At 44.1% G+C, this 17,275-nt stretch overlaps 1 protein-coding gene across 4 annotated transcripts in view; it reads right to left on the bottom strand.

The window, feature by feature from the left end:
- PSTPIP2 (proline-serine-threonine phosphatase interacting protein 2) overlaps positions 1-11,121 on the bottom strand; it is an 84,284-nt gene extending 73,163 nt beyond the window's left edge. For 2 of the 4 annotated variants that reach the window (XM_075993483.1, XM_075993482.1), the window contains exon 1: positions 10,699-11,118. In XM_075993483.1, the coding sequence (XP_075849598.1) occupies positions 10,699-10,731 (33 nt within the window). In that variant the 5' untranslated portion in view covers positions 10,732-11,118. Of the gene's footprint in view, positions 1-10,698 lie in introns of all 4 variants that reach the window. The other 2 variants (XM_075993485.1, XM_012790314.2) reach the window with 2 other exon arrangements.
- Positions 11,122-17,275: the final 6,154 nt, after the last annotated feature.

Genomic DNA, 17,275 nt, shown 5'->3' with positions numbered 1-17,275 from the left:
CTATTTTGTTGAGCGTTCTTATCATAAAAGGGTGTTGAATTTTGTCAAATGCTTTCTCTGTGTCTATTGAGAGGATCGTATGGTCTTTGTTTTTGCTTCTGTTTATATGGTAAATTACATTTATAGATTTGCATATCCAACAGCTATTCTTTAAATAGTAATATTCAAATAGGAGTAGAGACTGAGCACTATGGGGCAAGAGTAGAGAGGAAAGACCAGAGCGACTGTTTTCTCTGGCAGTCCTGCTTGCGCCCATTGCTCAGCAAAACTAAGCTCAAAAGTTAGTTAGGCTCCAATTAGAATGTTCTTAACACAGAGAAATGATAAAAGCTTGAAATGATTACCCTTATTGGATTATTACACATTGTATACCTGAATCAAAACACATGTACCCCATAAATATGTGCCCATAATAATTAAAAATAAAAGAATTTAAAAGCAAGTTAGGCTCCTGTCCCTTAGAAGGCATGCCCTTCAGGTAGAAGTGAGGTCTCAGTCCCCCTACTCTAAGCAGCTGAAGTCTTCCTCCCAGTCCCATGCCATACCATACCCTCGAAAGGTGTTAGGAAAACATAGATTTCCCATCTTATTGCATTCTCTGTGCCATTTGAGTACTCTTTGGGGACTAGTACTTCATAGTACGCATCCAGCCAAGCCTACCCCATAATCTTGCCCTGTTAAACCACTCCTCTTAGGCTGAGGGAGAGTAGGTCAGTCTATTTCTGATTAGTGTCATACATCTGTTTTTGCTCTGTTAACAAGAGCATAGGCCCCCGAGGGCAGGGATCCATCTTCTCCTACTTTGCAGGTCCACACAGATCTCTGACTTCTGCAAATGTCAGAATATGTACTCAAAAGACAATTAAATATTGATAATACTCTGACAGTAGAATACCTTGATGTGTAATAGATGAAATCACAAAAGATTAGATCAGTAAACTTGACTGTATAAAGAGTTTTCAAAATACATATACATATTCAAGTAAAACCATTATTTTGCAGATGAGGATGAAAGCTTAGGAAGGTTGAGTAATTTGAACAAGGGCACACACATCCCTCAGCTTGAAAGGAGCCAAGCTAGGATTCAACCCAGGAATGAAAGCTGAGAGCCTATGGACTGCTTCTCACTGCCCCATACCCAAATTGGATGTTAAAACATGTGAGTGACACACACAGCTACATATATACATATACACACACACATATGTGTATATATAAGAAAGTATATTCAAATGTGTAATAAATGACAGAATATATAATTTTAATAGAATGTATTAAAGTATTTTAATAAATACTTATATTTATTTAATTTTATAAAATACTTTTTTAAATTTATTTAATAAATACTTATATTTATTTATTTAATTTTATTTATGAGGAAGGAAATAAAACCATTTGTAAAAGAGGAAATATAACAAGAAAATAAACAAATTCACTCTCTCTGGTGGTAGAAACAGAAATGAAAGTTGAATAAGGTACCAGGTTTTGCTTATTAAATGAGCAGAAAAAGCCACAATAGCCATGATTGATATAGTGAAACTAGTATCTTCAGATATTATCAAGAACACTGAGAAGAGGTTCACCCTTTAGGAAATCAGTCTGGTTTTACACACCTAAAGTTTTAAAATGTCCTACTGTTACTTGATGCTATTTTTAGTCATTCAACAGATAGTACTGTGAATTTGTCACATGCTGGCCATTGAACCAAGTACCACTGGAGTGACCAGACAGGAGCATGGGTCCTGACCCCATGGGTAGCCATACCAGCCCTGAAGTGACCCACCGGGGACTTGGGTTTGAGAGAGAAATAAACATCATCCTTGCCTAGGCCACTGTTGTTTGGGGGTTTTCTGTCACTCATGGCCAAACCTAATCCTATGTATGCAGAAGGTAAGTGAGCTTTCACCAACTGGTGTCTAGTTTCTTAACGGAATAGAGGCAAGATCCCCAAAACAGAGTGAGAACACGGGAGGGAAGTGGAGGTTTGAGTGGAAAACCAATGACATCACTGTAGAGAGGGAAAGTGTGATCTTACTCGAGTAACATAGTCAAATGGCTGGGCAGTGGCTTGTTGTCATGATTTTCATAAATAGACACATAAAGAATCCAAATTTTAAATACCTTACATAAATGATGTGTATAACAACATTATTTATTATGGAAAACTTTGGAAATTAAATAAATGCCAAACTAAACAATAAGAGTTGTATTATTTATAATTTTTTTCCTTTTTTTTTTTTTTTAAGACAGAGTTTCGCTTTGCTGCCCAGGCTAGAGTGAGTGCCCTGGCGTCAGCCTAGCTCACAGCAACCTCAGACTCCTAGGCTTAAGCAATCCTTCTGCCTCAGCCTCCCGAGTAGCTGGGACTACAGGCATGCGCCACCATGCCTGGCTAATTTTTTCTATATATATTAGTTGGCCAATTAATTTCTTTCTATTTATGGTAGAGACGGGGTCTTGCTCTTGCTCAGGCTGGTTTCGAACTCCTGACCTCAAGCAATCCGCCCGCCTCGGCCTCCAAGAGTGCTAGGATTACAGGCATGAGCCACAGCGCCCGGCCTATAATTTTTTTTAAATATTCAGTCATTGAGGATCCTAAAATAAATAAATAAATAAATAAAAATTTTTAGATAATTATCAGGAAAAGTAGATAGCATTATAATTTTTTTTAATTCATTTTTTTTAGAGACAGGGTCTTACTATATTGCCCAGGGTGGGCTCGAGCTCCTGGGCTCAAGTGATCTTCCCACCTCAGCCTCTCCAGTAGCTGGGACTACAGGTACAAGCCACTGAGCTCAGCATGTTATGATATTTTAATTGAAACAGTAGAACACAAAATAATACATACACTACAAGTAGAATCATGCTTGGAGAAAAATATCAGAAAAGTACCAAATCACTAATAATATATTTTTGATGATATTAAGTTTATGTTAATATTAAAAATTATTATTTTAAGCCAGGTGCAGTGGCTCACGCCTGTAATCCTAGCACTCTAGGAGGCCGAGGCAGGTGGATTGCTCGAGGTCAGGAGTTCGAAATCAGCTCTGAGCAAGAGTGAGACCCCATCTCTACTATAAATAGAAAGCAATTAATTGGCCAACTAATATATAGGAAAAAAATTAGCTGGGCATGGTGGCGCATGCCTGTAGTCCCAGCTACTCGGGAGGCTGAGGCAGCAGGATCGCTTGAGCCCAGGAGTTTGAGGTTGCTGTGAGCTAGGCTGACGCAACAGCACTCACTCTAGCCTGGGCAACAAAGTGAGACTCTGTCTCAAAAAAAGAAAAGAAAAAATACTATTATTTTAAAATTTTGGCCAGGCACCGTAGCTCATGCCTGAAACCCCAGCATTTTGGGAGGCCAAGGCAGGAGGATCACTTGAGTCCAGAAGTTCAAGACCAGCCTGGACAACATAGTGAGAGCCCATCTCTACAAAAAAAATTTTTTTTAATTAGCTAGGCATGGTAGTGCATGCCTATAGTCCTAGCTGCTTGGGAGGCTGAAGCAGGGCAATCACTTGCACCTGGGAGTTCAAGGTTACACTGAGCTATCATCGCATCATTGCACTCCAGCCTAGATGATAGAGCAGGACCATGTCTTTAAAAGAATACAAATATAAAAATAAAGTTTCATGTGAGCCCGTCTTCTCGAGTAGATAATAATCTCTTAAAGGTGAGATGTTGTGTGTGCATCTCTCTGTGACTCCACAGCAGCTACCACAAGGCTGGAACTGAGACTTCGTAGGCATTTGTTGAGTTGAACTCCCTGAGATTACATGGGGAATAGGGAAGAAGTTCCTCTCTTCAAACAGTTGCTGTGTTTTCTCTGTTGGTCGCAAGGTCTCCCATGAGAAGGTGAGCCCTGAGTGTGTGGGCTTTGCTCTTTATGTGGGTGTTGTGCCCCCTCTTGGGTATAGGGCTTCTAGAGAACCTGAGCGCATCCTGACACAAGGCCACCAGCCAATCATAGTAGAACAGGTTCTTTAAAAGTATAGAAAGACACTTCCTCTAAAGGGAATACAAGGATGGAGCATTTACTTCAATGGGTAACCTCCATTCACTGTCCCATATCTCTCTCACTGTTCCTTCATTTCTTCATTCATTCCTTCTGATATCTGTTGAGGGTCTGTTATGCCAGGCACCCCCCTGGGTGCTGGGGATACAGTGCTGAACAAGTCAGGTACACTTCCTGGAGCTTACGATTTGATGGAAAGTAGATATTACAGAGGCAATTACACCTATGTGGTACAATGTACACTATCTGGGTGACGAATACACAAAAAGCCCTGACTTAACCACTGTGCAATTCATATATGTAAGAAAAATCACTTGTACCCCCTAAATCTATTGACATATAGACAAGAAAAATAAAGAGGTAATTGCAATATCATAGATGTGCCTCATGAGGGAGACACTTAGGATGCCTTGAGAACAGGCAGCAGGGACAAGCTAACTGGTTAGTTGGGAATGAGAATGAATTATTTGGTAACTGACCTGCAGGAGCTGCAGTAGTGTAAGTGAGGGGGAGATGGGAAGCGAGGCTGGGTCAGCAGGGCCCTGTAGGCCATGGTCAGACTTTTGGACTGACCAAGTGCAACGGAAAGTCATTGGAGGAATTTAAGCAGGGGAATGACATGACTGGATTTGTTTTTAAGAGCTCTTTAGCCGGGCACGGTGGCTCACGCCTGTAATCCTAGCACTCTGGGAGGCCGAGGCGGGCGGATTGCTCGAGGTCAGGAGTTCGAAACCAGCCTGAGCAAGACCGCGTCTCTACTAAAAATAGAAAGAAATTAATTGACCAACTAAAAAATATATATACAAAAAATTAGCCGGGCATGGTGGCGTATGCTTGTAGTCCCAGCTACTCGGGAGGCTGAGGCAGGAGGATCACTTGAGCCAGGAGTTTGAGGTTGCTGTGAGCTAGGCTGACGCCATGGCACTCACTCTAGCCTGGGCAACAAAGTGAGACTCTGTCTCAAAAAAAAAAAAAAAAAAAGAAAAAAAAAATTGCTCTTTAGGTGACCTGGGATCTGAAAAACAGTGGCTCCAATTCAAGAGAGCCCCGAAGGGAAGCCCAGGATGACAGCTGCGCAGCACGCCTGGAAAATAGCCAGTCCAGCCTGGAGCAGGGACCAAGGGCTCCAGGAAGTGGGTATCCACAGGACAATGCAGATGGAAAGGAATTTTGTGAATACCTGATGTGCTAAAGCAGTAAAAAACAATGACACAGAGAAAGAGGAGGGCTCCTATAAATGTGAATAATGCCACCACCAAAAAAAAAAAAAAGGCAATTAGAAAGTCCAGGAAAAAAACATAAATGGAGATATAATCATATTATACTACTTAGCTTTGAAGTAAATAATCTTTATATGTCATGACAACATAAACAGTGATTAGTGATTTCAAAACAGCAATATTTACTTTCAATGGTTCAGGGAAAATATATATTAATACTTATCTAGAGAAAGAAAGACTATTATAGCAAATGAGATTTAACACTGGGGAATCCAAGTGAAGGTTATATGTGAAACCTTTATAGTCTTGAGATTTCTGTAACTTTGACATTCTTTCTAAGTGCAAAGTTAAAACTAGTAATATAATTTTATTAATCTTTTTTATTTATTTATTTATTAGAGACAGCATTTTGTTCTGTCACCCAGGCTGGAATGCAGTGGCAACACACAGCTCACTGTAACCTTGAACTCTTGGGCTCAAACCATCTTCCTGCCTCAGCCTCCTGAGTAGGTAGGTAGGACTACAGGTACATGCCACCACCCCTGGATAATTTTTAAATTTTTTGTAGAGATGGGGTCTCACTATGTTGCTCAGGCTGGTCTGGGACTCTTGGACTTAAGCAATCCTCCTGCCTCAGCCTCCCAAAGTGCTGGTATTACAGACATGAGCCACCACACCTGGCCTAGTAATATAATTATACAGGGAAGTAGAGATGGTAATATAAAAGAGCTAAATTTTCTATTGTAGTAGTAAATCAATAAATAATGTTCAAAGCATCTCTATCAAGAAAGAGCAAGGCAGGGTGTGGTGGCTCATGCCTGTAATCCTAGCACTCTGGGAGGCCGAGATGGGAGGATTGCTTTTATTACCTTAACTTTTAAAAAGAATTCTATGTTCACTTTCCCTAGCCAAAAATGCACTATGCCTTTCTATGTCCAGATTTTGTTTTATGTACTTCGTTTTATGTGTTTCAATAGGAATTTTTTATTTTCCTTAAAAGATAAGTCCTATGCCTCTCTTATTAAATGTTTAAGAAGATAAAACAAGATAAAAAGATTTTGGCAATTATTTTAAAGACAGCTTCCTCTGCCTGCTCTAGAAAGAATGAATTGGAAAAGGGGTAATTGTTAATGACTCCACCTTGCCTTTTGCCACCAGGCAAGACAATACAAAATAGCCCTTGTGGTGCGTTTCTAGGAACTAGATTGTCAAATTAAATTCAGTTTACAGGTGCAGTGGGTTGTGCTTGTAATCCCAGCACTTAGAGTTTATTTGAGCAAAGAAACGATTCATGAATCAGGCAGCACCCTGAACTAGTAAAGGTTCAGAGAGCTCCACATAGCAACATAGGCAGGCAGTATTTACCGACAGAATAAGAAGGTGACATACAGAAATAGCCTCATTGGTTACAGTTTGGTGATTGCCTTATTTGGGCATGTCTGAGCAGTTTGCAGCCTGTGATTGGCTGAGAGCTCAACTGTTATGATTGGCAGAGACTCAGCTACTTGTTACAAGAATGTACTGTTAGTTAGGTTGCAGCTTGTTTATATACTAAGTTAGGTTGCAGCTCCCTATTTACAGAGGCAGCGTTAGGCTGAATTTTCATATATATGCATGTATGTATTTTCTTTCTAAAGTGTTTCAGTAAAATCCAAGAGAGAGAGTATTTCAATATGAGCAACAGTCTAAACATTGTACAAAATACCACATGGGGCCAACATGGAAGGTCTATTATGATAACCTATTTTCTTCTGTTAATAAAAAAAAAAAAAAACCAGCAGCCTCCCACACTAATCTAGAGCACAGTACAGTTGGCCCTCCATATCCAAATCCATGGATTCAACCAACCACAGATCAAACATATTCCAAAAAAATAAGGTAAAATAAAAAATAATATAACAACAGAAAATACAAATAAAAAACCAATACAGTATAACAATTATTTATATTGCAGTTACATTGTATTAGGTATTATAAGTAAGCTAGAGATTATTTAAAGTATATAGAAAGATGTGTGTAGGTTATGTGCAAATACTTCTAATTTTGTGTCAGGGACTTGATCATCTACAGATTTGGGTATCTGCAGGGGAGTCCTGGAACCAATTCACCATAAGGGTCGTCCACCAAGGGACGACCGTATAGAGAAAGCCACTGAGTAAAGCCAGATGCAGCATCATTTCAAACACTGGTTAAGCCCCAGAATGCCAAGATTCCAATTTGGTCAAAAGTTTGGAGCAGCCCTGTGTGGACAACAGGACCATAAGCAAATTCAGACTGTCAATCCCCAGGAAGGGAGAGAGGCCCTGCCCACTGCAGGTACAGGGTGCTAGGACAGCAACTAGGAAGCTGGTCTGGACCAGGAGCCTCGGGAATCAGGAAAGCCCAAGTCAAAATAAGTATCTAGAGGAGGTTAGGAGCAGGTGGGGCCTCACACCCAAGTGAGGAGCCTGGAAATCCCCGGTGGTGAGAGAACTTTGCTTTCATCTACCTCTTCTAGAACAGGTTCTACCATCACCTGTGCATGCCCACATCTGAAGGACGCTTGTGTCTGATCATACCAATGACTGCCATTTTTCCTTACTGTGGCCCGGCTGTTTCCCTGGAGCTCTGGAAACCATAACCATGGTCACTGTCTGTTTCTGATGAGGTACCGTCAGAGTTAACCAAGATAAATTGCACAGCACTGCTTAACCAAATGGCCACAGAAAAGGTATGCACAGGGAAGGGTGGAAGAGAGACAACACACAAGTGTGCACCAGTATCAGGCAACTCATTTGGGGCTGATGTGATTTCAGAGACAGAGAAACATGGGGTGTCACTGTGTTGCCCAGGCTGGCCTCAAACTTCTGGGCTTAGCAATCCTCCTGCCTTCAGCCTCCCAAGTACCTGGGACTACAGGCGCGTGCCAGCTCCAATCCCAATTTTAAAGAAACTGATTGAAACAGATCCACCAAAAGGCTCCATTTTCATGGAACATTTAAACAAGATTATTTATAAAGTGCATGTTGACTCGTACCTTTTCAGGAACATGTACCTAATCTGACCATGGGTCTCTCAACTTCCTTGAGAATGTTCCTCTCTTGGGCCTATAATGGCTCTTTCCTGGTTGTACCCCTTCATCTCTTCCTCTATTTCTCTGGCCCCTTTCTCTTCCTCCATAAACACGGGCATTCACTAAGTGTGCTTCTTTTTGAACTTCTTATCTCTTCATTCTTTCTCCTTGACTGTCACTTAATTCCTTTCCATGTCACCTCTCTGCCACTGATAATAATAGCTGACAACTACAAGTACTCACTGTGTGCCAGGCACTGTACTAAACTTTCCTCATAACAATCCTATGGAGTAGACACTGTTATTATCCCCACTTTTATGCATGGAAAAACTGAGGCTTTGGGGGTGAAAGTAAGCTGCCCAGGGCCACTTGACTAGTAAGGGGCAGAACTGGGACACAAACCTGGGCAGTCCCCCTCAGAACTTCCGCTGATTGCTGATGATCCTCCTGTACTTTATGCTGTCCCATAAGCTATCACTGGGACATCCTTCCCAAGGGGAAAGGCCATCTCCACCAGCCCCTCAAACCCAGAATGTCACACACCAGACATTGGAGAGTACTCACTGACACGGTTGTTGCAATATTAAAATATTAATACTGGCCTGGCGCGGTGGCTCAAGCCTGTAATCCTAGCACTCTGGGAGGCCGAGGCAGGCGGATTGCTCAAGGTCAGGAGTTCAAAACCAGCCTGAGCAAGAGCAAGACCCCGTCTCTACTATAAATAGAAAGAAAGTAATTGGCCAACTAATATATATATATATATATATAAAATAATTAGCCGGGCATGGTGGTGCATGCCTGTAGTCCCAGCTACTCGGGAGGCTGAGGCAGAAGGATTGCTTGAGCCCAGGAGTTTGAGGTTGCTATGAGCTAGGCTGACGCCACGGCACTCACTCTAGCCTGGGCAACAAGCGAGACTCTGTCTCAAAAAAAAAAAAAAAAAATTAATACTTCCAAACCCTGCTGCCTGGCACCCTGTCCCCTCCTCCAAGACCTCCCCATATCCAGCAACCCTAGCATGATGCTGAGGGTGGGCCGGGGCAGAGGGGGGTTAGCACTCTGCTGGCCTTGGCCTTGCTGGTGCTACACCTGTGGCTAAGTATTAATGTCACTTCTGCCTCCTCCTCCTTTTCTCTCCACAAACCAGTTCCTCTGCTGACTTCCTTTTTTCTGGGGCCTGCACCCCATTTCCAGTTTACTTTACCCAGACCCTTTTTTTCCCACAGTGCCTGTCACGGGGCCCCAAAGTCCTATATCCTACCTGAAAAATTCCCAGGTGCCCTGTGAGGGGCAGCTGTGAGGTTCTTGGTGGCTCTGAGAAGCTGCCACATCCCTGCTCCCTACAGGAGGGCAGCGCCCCAGGAGACCCTCAGAAACTCCAGTGAACAGACCTCACAAGCAGGGTCTAAACTGTGTCCCTGAAGTCCTGAAGCCAGGTGTCTCCACCCAGCAGCCCACAGTCGGGGAGAGGGTGACCGTGCGCCCTCCATTTAGCTGAGAAGCTAAATGGAGGGCGAGCAGAATCCCCTTGGCAGCTGTGGGTCAGCTTGCAGGTGTGAGGCTTCCCGGGCCCGTCTTAAAGGAAAGAAGGCGGTTCCTCTGACGGAGGGACCCTTGAGGGGCACCTGGAGCAGGAGACGACAGAGGGAAGAGGACCGGACAGAGGAAAGAAGCAGGCAGACCTGCTGCCTCCACACTGGTCCAGCCTCCCCGGCGTGGATGCCCCCGCCAGCCTGCAGGGTGTCACACTACATCTGTCTTTCTGTGGGGCCCCGACGGGCTGGGGCGACGGCCTGGAGAGGGGGCTGAGAAAACAGGGCTGCCAGACAGGGCAAAGCTACAGCAAAGAGAACCCTTTGGGGGCTGTTCCTTTCCTGCAAAAGACGATCTCCCCAGGGGCGACTACCGCTGCCAGCCAGGTGAGGCTCACAGGCCTCCACTCCAGGTCCCCCCAAATCCGCCCAAGGCTCAACCCCCGCGGACAAAAGCGACTTTCCCCGACAGGTCCTCCTCCCTTTGGGTCTCCGTTTCGTCTGTGAGATGAGGGGTTAATGTCCTGGCGCTTAGGTGTCTCGGGCTACACCCTCCTTAGGAGTACGCGCTGCTGGGGGCGCGGGCTGCAGAGTGTGGGCCGGGGGTCGGGTCCCCAGGACTTGCGGACACGCGGGAGTAGAGGGCCAGAGGGAGAGGGAGCAGCAACCCTGCGTCCGCTCTGGCTCTGCCCCTGGAGCAGCGGGCCCGAGGCCCCGACCCCGTCAAGTCCTGGCCCCGCCGAGCCCCGGGCCTGGCGCACGGTCACCGAGCCGCGCCCGAGCTGGGGACCTGGGGCGCCCGCCCCCCGCGCGGCTCCGCGCTGGCCTCCGGCCCGGGCCGGGTCCCGAACCGGCGACTGGCTGTCACTCGGAGACTTACCCAAAAGTTTCCCTTGAACAGTGAGCCCGTCATCCCGGCGTGAGTGGCGGGCGCGGAGGAGAGTCGGAGCAGCAGCCGGGAAGCCCGAGTGTGACAGCCCGCGCTCCCGCAGCCTCCGCTGAGTTCCACAAGCGCGCCGGGAAGCCGCCCCGGGTCCTAAACCACCCGGATTCCGGCGGCCAGAGCGCAGCCTCTGCGCTCCCGACGCGCGGGGACCTGGCGAAGGCACCCGCCGCGCGCACCGGGCAGGGGGCTGCGGCCCGTGCTCGGACCCAGGCCACTCGAAGCCCCGCGGAGTCGGGCAACGATCAGTAGTTAGCCCGAAATCCACGCCACCTCCTTCAGGGAGCCTTTGGGTGTTGGAAAGAACTGGTCCTGTCTCCTTCCCAAATTCGGCTCCGCCTCCTGCTCCCGCCCCCGCCCCGGAGCGAAGCCCTCGCAGAGTAAGGCAGGCTCCGTGGGGTGTAGGAGGAGCCCTGGCCCCCCTAGTCAGACCGTGGTGGCGAGAACCCGGTGTAAGCCGCGAGAAGCCTGGGGACCGACGACGCCGCGCTGGCGGAAGGTGTAGACGCTTCCGCGAGTCGAGTGCCCTACCCCAGCGCCCCCACTGCAGATCAGGCCCCTGGGCACATTTTAGTGTAGAATGTCCAACCCAGGGCAAGTCAGACTCATCTCCGCTGTGTGGTGGCGCGGGGCTCTATGACAAGGTATTGCCGGGTGCTGCGGTCCCTGAGCCAGAACTGAGGCCCAGAGAGGCTGAATGACCTGCCAAACATCACGGCTTATCGAAGGGACGAACAGCTCAAGGTTAGAGCTCCCGGGTTTTAAACAGAGGCGCAGGCCGGGCGCAGTGGCTCACGCCTGTAATCCTAGCACTCTGGGAGGCCGAGACCGGCGGATTGATCGAGGTCAGGGGTTCAAAACCAGCCTGAGCAAGAGCGAGACCCCCGTCTCTACTATAAATAGAAAGAAATTAACTGGCCAACTAATATAGAGAAAAAAAAAATTAGCCGGGCATGGTGGCGCATGCCTGTAGTCCCAGCTACTCGGGAGGCTGAGGCAGGAGGATCACTTGAGCCCAGGAGTTTGAGGTTGCTGTGAGCTAGGCTGATGCCACAGCACTCACTCTAGCCTGGGCAACAAAGCGAGGCTGTCTCAAAAAAATAAAAATAATAATAAAAAATAAATAAACAGAGGCGCAGACAGACGTCATTCCCGGGGCAGATGCACCCTGGGCCAGGAGTAAGCGCTCGGGGAGGGGAAGGTGGAGGTCAGGTTCATGCCCAGCCGACCGCCAGGCCTGGAGGGACACGCACTTGCCTTTTGAGCAGCTTCTAGCTAATACTACCCCAAGTCCCCCTGTGATGAAATCCCACCAATGAAGCCAGTCACAACTGGAAAAATGGAGAGGTGGCCTCCAGCCCTGGGTCTCTCCAAGGACATGCACCCATATACCTGCTTGTTTCTATCCTTTGAAAGCAGTGAGGTTAGAGGGAAGTTGGGGAAGCCTGGCGACACCCTCGGGGGCAGCAGAAGCCACGGTGGGGACCAGGACAGACTGAACTGCAGGGAAGAGTAGGAAAAAGCACTAACTGGGGAGAGGAAAAAAAGCTGGAGTGCCGAAGACAGTACCAAGATTTTTCCTGGAAGTTTTAAATATTTGGGACAAATATTTTATATACAATTCTAATTGTCTACGTTTTGATTTTTAATACGTGTGATATTTTTAAAGTCTTAGATTCCGTCTCACAAGCTCTCACGGTACCTTGCGCTTTATTTTCATGACTCAGACACCTAAGAGCCTTAAATTTTAACCCTCTTCCACCACCTGGTGGCAAAATTGAAAATTGCAAATGGTTGTACACGCTGCCAGAAAATATTCATTTCTCCTTTATTAAACTCATGACTGGGACACGTACTGTGAGTAAAAAGACAAGTAAAATATGTACTATATCTAATGTATTGTAACCAATTTATGATATTTTGTTACCTTCTATGGCTTGAATGTTTGTCCCCTCCAAAACTCATCTTGAAACTTAATGCTAACTAAATGTTAGTATGTTTAAAATAACCACTGTGAATATTCTGGCATAATCTCTCTGATAACATACCTTAGGTTCTTACTCACATAAAATTTTGAGTCTTGCTTTTTTAACTTAACAATATTTAAATTCTTATTTTCTAATTTTTTTTTTTTTTAACAGTCTTGCTCTGTTGCCCTAGGTAGAGTGCAGTGGTGTCATATGCTCACTGCGACCTCAAACTCCTGGGCTCAAGTAATCCTCCTGCTTCAGCCTCCCGAGTGGAACTACAGGTGCCCACCACAACTCCAGGCTAATTCGTTTGTATTTTCTAAAGTCATTAAATACATTTTTGCTAGCAAAAGTTTGTTAGCATGCAGTGCCAACCCCTGTGTAAGCAGACACTCTTGCATATAAAAATTGAAAAGCTCTGTGAAGAGAAATTTGGCCACATCATCAAAGTGTAAAATACACCTATCTTTTGACCCAACAAGTCCATGTCAAATAATGTACTCTTCAAATACATTCTCACATGTGCAAAGTGAAATATGTATACAGTTATTCATAGAACCATGGTTATTCTGATAAAAGACTTAAAACAATTAAATGTCCATTGATGGAGAACGAGCTCAATATGTTGTGATGCATCTATACAATGAAATCATATTCAAGCATAAAAAAATGGATGAGGAAGCTCTTTGGGTGTTAATGTAGAACAATCAACAGATATAATAATAAGTGAAAAAAAGCAAAATGCAAAACAAGCTGCCACTAGAGTGAGGAGAAAAAAGAACAGACACACATGTTTTGAACGGTTCCTACTGAAGGGATCCCTGCTTTTTACTTTATGCCTTTTTTTTTTTACTTATAGGAAAGCCTGCTCTTATATTTATGCCCTTTTGGATCTTTGAATTTGTACTCTGAGTTTTTTATAAACCCAAAGAAATTAAAAAGATAAGTCTTCAATATCACCTTTGATTTGTACATACTTTCCCATCAAGTGAATTTACTTAAAGTAGAACTATTGGAACTATTACTGTGATAAATATCTTTTATATAAATCCTTGTCAAAATTACTCATTGTGGGATTATAGGTCAAAGAGTATAAACATTTTTAAGGTTCTTGAAGTATATTGCCAAATTTAGTTTTCCACAAGTTGTGTCAGTCTATATGCTCATGGATGACATCATTCACTGTCCCTGTTAATTTGCTCATTGAAACTATCTTATTATGGTTTTCATTTGTATGGTTTTAATCACTTCTTGATAAGGTTCTTTATATGTTTATTTTTTTCAGGTTATGCCCTCTTTCAGAGTTGTCCATGTCCTTTGCCTGTGTATCTAAAGAAGTCTTGTTATTTTTCTAAACAATTTGCCATCTCCGTTGCAAACCTCTCTTACTCTGTATTTCACGGTCGAGCACACTACCTAGCACATTATAGGTGTTCAATAAATATTGTTTAATTGAATTAAATTAATTTTTATTTAATTAGAGTTTTTGGCCCAGTTTCCATGTTTATGCAACCCTATATACTAATATCCTCTGTAATTCCCTTCCACTGCTTATTTTGCTCAGAAGTCCTTCTCGCCAGCACAGTGGCTCACGCCTATAATCCAAGCACTCTGGGAGGCCCAGGCAGGAGTATCGTTTGAGGTCAGGAGTTTGAGACCAGCCTAAGCAAGAGCGAGACCCCATCTCTACTAAAAATGTGGGAAAAAAATAGCCAGGCAACTGAAAAAAAAAAAAATAGAAAAAATTAGCCGGGCATGGTGGCATGTACCTTAATTTGATTTTGTTTTTTTTTTCGTTTTTGTTTTGAGACAGAGTCTCACTCTGTTGTCTGGGCTAGAGTGCCATGGCATCAGCCTAGCTCACAGCAATCTCAAATTCCTGGGCTCAAGCAATCCTACTGCCTCAGCCTCCCAAGTAGCTGGGACTACAGGCAGGTGCCACCATGCCTGGCTAATTTTATTTATTTACTTTTTGTGAGACAGAGTCTCACTTTGTTGCCCAGGCTAGAGTGCCGTGGCATTAGCCTAGCTTACAGCAACCTCAAACTCCTGGGCTCAAGCAATCCTTCTTCCTCAGCCTCCTGAGTAGCTGGGACTACAGGCATGCACCACTGTGCCTGGCTAATATTTTTTATACATATATTTTTAGTTGGCTGATTAATTTCTTTCTATTTTTAGTAGAGACGGGTCTCACTCTTGCTCAGGCTGGTTTCGAACTCCTGACCTTGAGTGATCTGCCAGCCTCTGGCCTCCCAGAGTGCTAGGATTACAGGCATTGAGCCACCGTGCCTAGCCTATTTTTTTTGTTGTTGTTTGTTTGTTTTACAGTATCACTCTCTTGCCCAGGCTGAAATGCAGTTTGGCTTTATCATAGTTTGCTGTAACCTCAAATTCCTGGGCTCAAGCGATCCTCCCACCTCAGCCCTCAGCCTCCCAAGTAGCTCAGACTACAGGCATGAGCCACCATTCCCGGGGAGGAGGGGAAGCCCTAGGAAAAATAATTTAGAAGCATGACAAAACATGACCCTTGCAGACAAAAGCCTTTATAGATCAGTAAAAAAAAAAAACATTAACTCAGAATGGGCAAAGGCTATGAAAAGCTATTATAATATAGGAGAAATAAAGCAGCTATTTAAGTACAAAAAGCATGGCCGGGCGTGGTGGCTCATGTCTGTAATCCTAGCACTCTGGGAGGCCAAGGCGGGCAGAATATTCGAGGTCCGGAGTTCAAAACCAGTCTGAGCGAGACCCCCTCTCTACTAAAAATAGAAAGAAATTAATTGACCAACTAAAAATATATATACAAAAAAAAATTAGCCAGGCATGGTGGCTCATGCCTGTAGTCCCCGCTACTTGGGAGGCTGAGGCAGGAGGATCGCTTGAGCCCAGGAGTTTGAGGTTGCTGTGAGCTAGGCTGATGCCACGGTACTCACTTTAGCCTGGGCAACAAAGCGAGACTCTGTCTCAAATAAATAAATAAATACAAAAAGCATGATTTCACAAGTCAAAATACAAATTATACCAATGTACTGCCTGGTGTTGGTGAAAAGTATGATGAAAAAGTCACACTTCAATCAGCTGTTAAACTGTCTACAGTATAAACTGTTTCATCATTTTGGCAATATTTATTAAAACTTCATTCCACTTCCAGAGATTTCTCTTATAGAAATATTTTCCCATGCATATAGATGTATATAAAAAGTTGACTGCAATATAAAAAATTATACCAAAAATGTATTCAAGTGCTCAAGCACAATGAATGAAAGTAGACCTGCACCAAAATATACGAAACTAAAACTTCAAAATAAAACCCTTCAAGCTTACAAAGAGAAAGGGTAAATAATCCAAATGGCTTCAGCCTTTATCTGTAACACTAGTGCTCCAACACAAGAGTATACCAGCCCACCAGAACAACCGATCCAGATGGTTCTGAGAAACATCTTGCCTGACACGTTTAAACATATTAACTCAGACAACTGGAGAAAGATTGGGGTCAAATTAGAGATACTACATGGCTTAGTCAAAAACAGGTTGTAAGGTCTTAAATTTGTTTTATCCCAAATCATAATTTGTTCATATTAGGATAATAGATAAGAGGAAGGATTATGGTGGAGTGTGTAGTATGAGTGTGCACATGCAAAATTCTCATCATCCACTGGGTGAAATCAATAGATTATACATACAATGTAAAAGTCAAGAACTGACATAAGAACTGTGATATGGAAATAACTGGCAAAAGAAATAAAGGAATAGAAATTGGTTGCTTTGGGAGAGTAGGAAGATTGGGGATAGGCAAGAGATTGCTATTTTTCACGAATAGCCTTCTTTTGATTCTTCAAATTATATGCCTGTTACAATTTTAAAATGGAGACTAGAACCCAGAAAGACCCAGACAAGCATGAAACTTAAAACATGACATAGTTATGACAAGTGGGTAGAGGAGATACTCAATGGAGCTGAAAAAATTGGATATGCATATAGAAAAAAAAAATCTGATCTCTATACAAAAACCAGCTCCAGATGGAGGTGGTTTAGTTTGAGTTTGGCTAGGCTAGGTGTATAGGAAAAGCTGTTTTTCCTTTTATATTCATACCACTCTCAATATTTTACTTTTTATTTATTTTTTTATTTTTTGAGACAGAGTCTCACTTTGTTGCCCAGGCTAGAGTGAGTGCTCCGGCATCAGCCTAGCTCACAGCAACCTCAAACTCCTGGGCTCAAGCGATCCTGCTGCCTCAGCCTCCTGAGTAGCTGGGACTACAGGCATGCACCACCATGCCCGGCTAATTTTTTTGTATATATATTAGTTGGCCAATTGATTTCTTTCTATTTATAGTAGAGACGGGGGTCTCGCTCTTGCTCAGGTTGGTTTTGAACTCCTGAACTCAAACGATCCGCCCGCCTCGGCCTCCCAGAGAGCTAGGATTACAGGCGTGAGCCACCGCGCCCGGCCAATATTTTACTTTTTGACATGAGAACTGTGCTTTTTCCCCCACAGCAAGTTCTCTAATTCTCTGTGGATACCAATCCTAGCTAGATCACTT

The sequence above is a fragment of the Microcebus murinus genome, chromosome 17 (assembly GCF_040939455.1).
Source record: "Microcebus murinus isolate Inina chromosome 17, M.murinus_Inina_mat1.0, whole genome shotgun sequence".
Lineage (NCBI taxonomy): Eukaryota > Metazoa > Chordata > Mammalia > Primates > Cheirogaleidae > Microcebus > Microcebus murinus.
The sequence above is the reverse complement of the archived record's forward strand: the minus strand, read 5'-3'. Positions and strand labels throughout refer to the sequence as shown.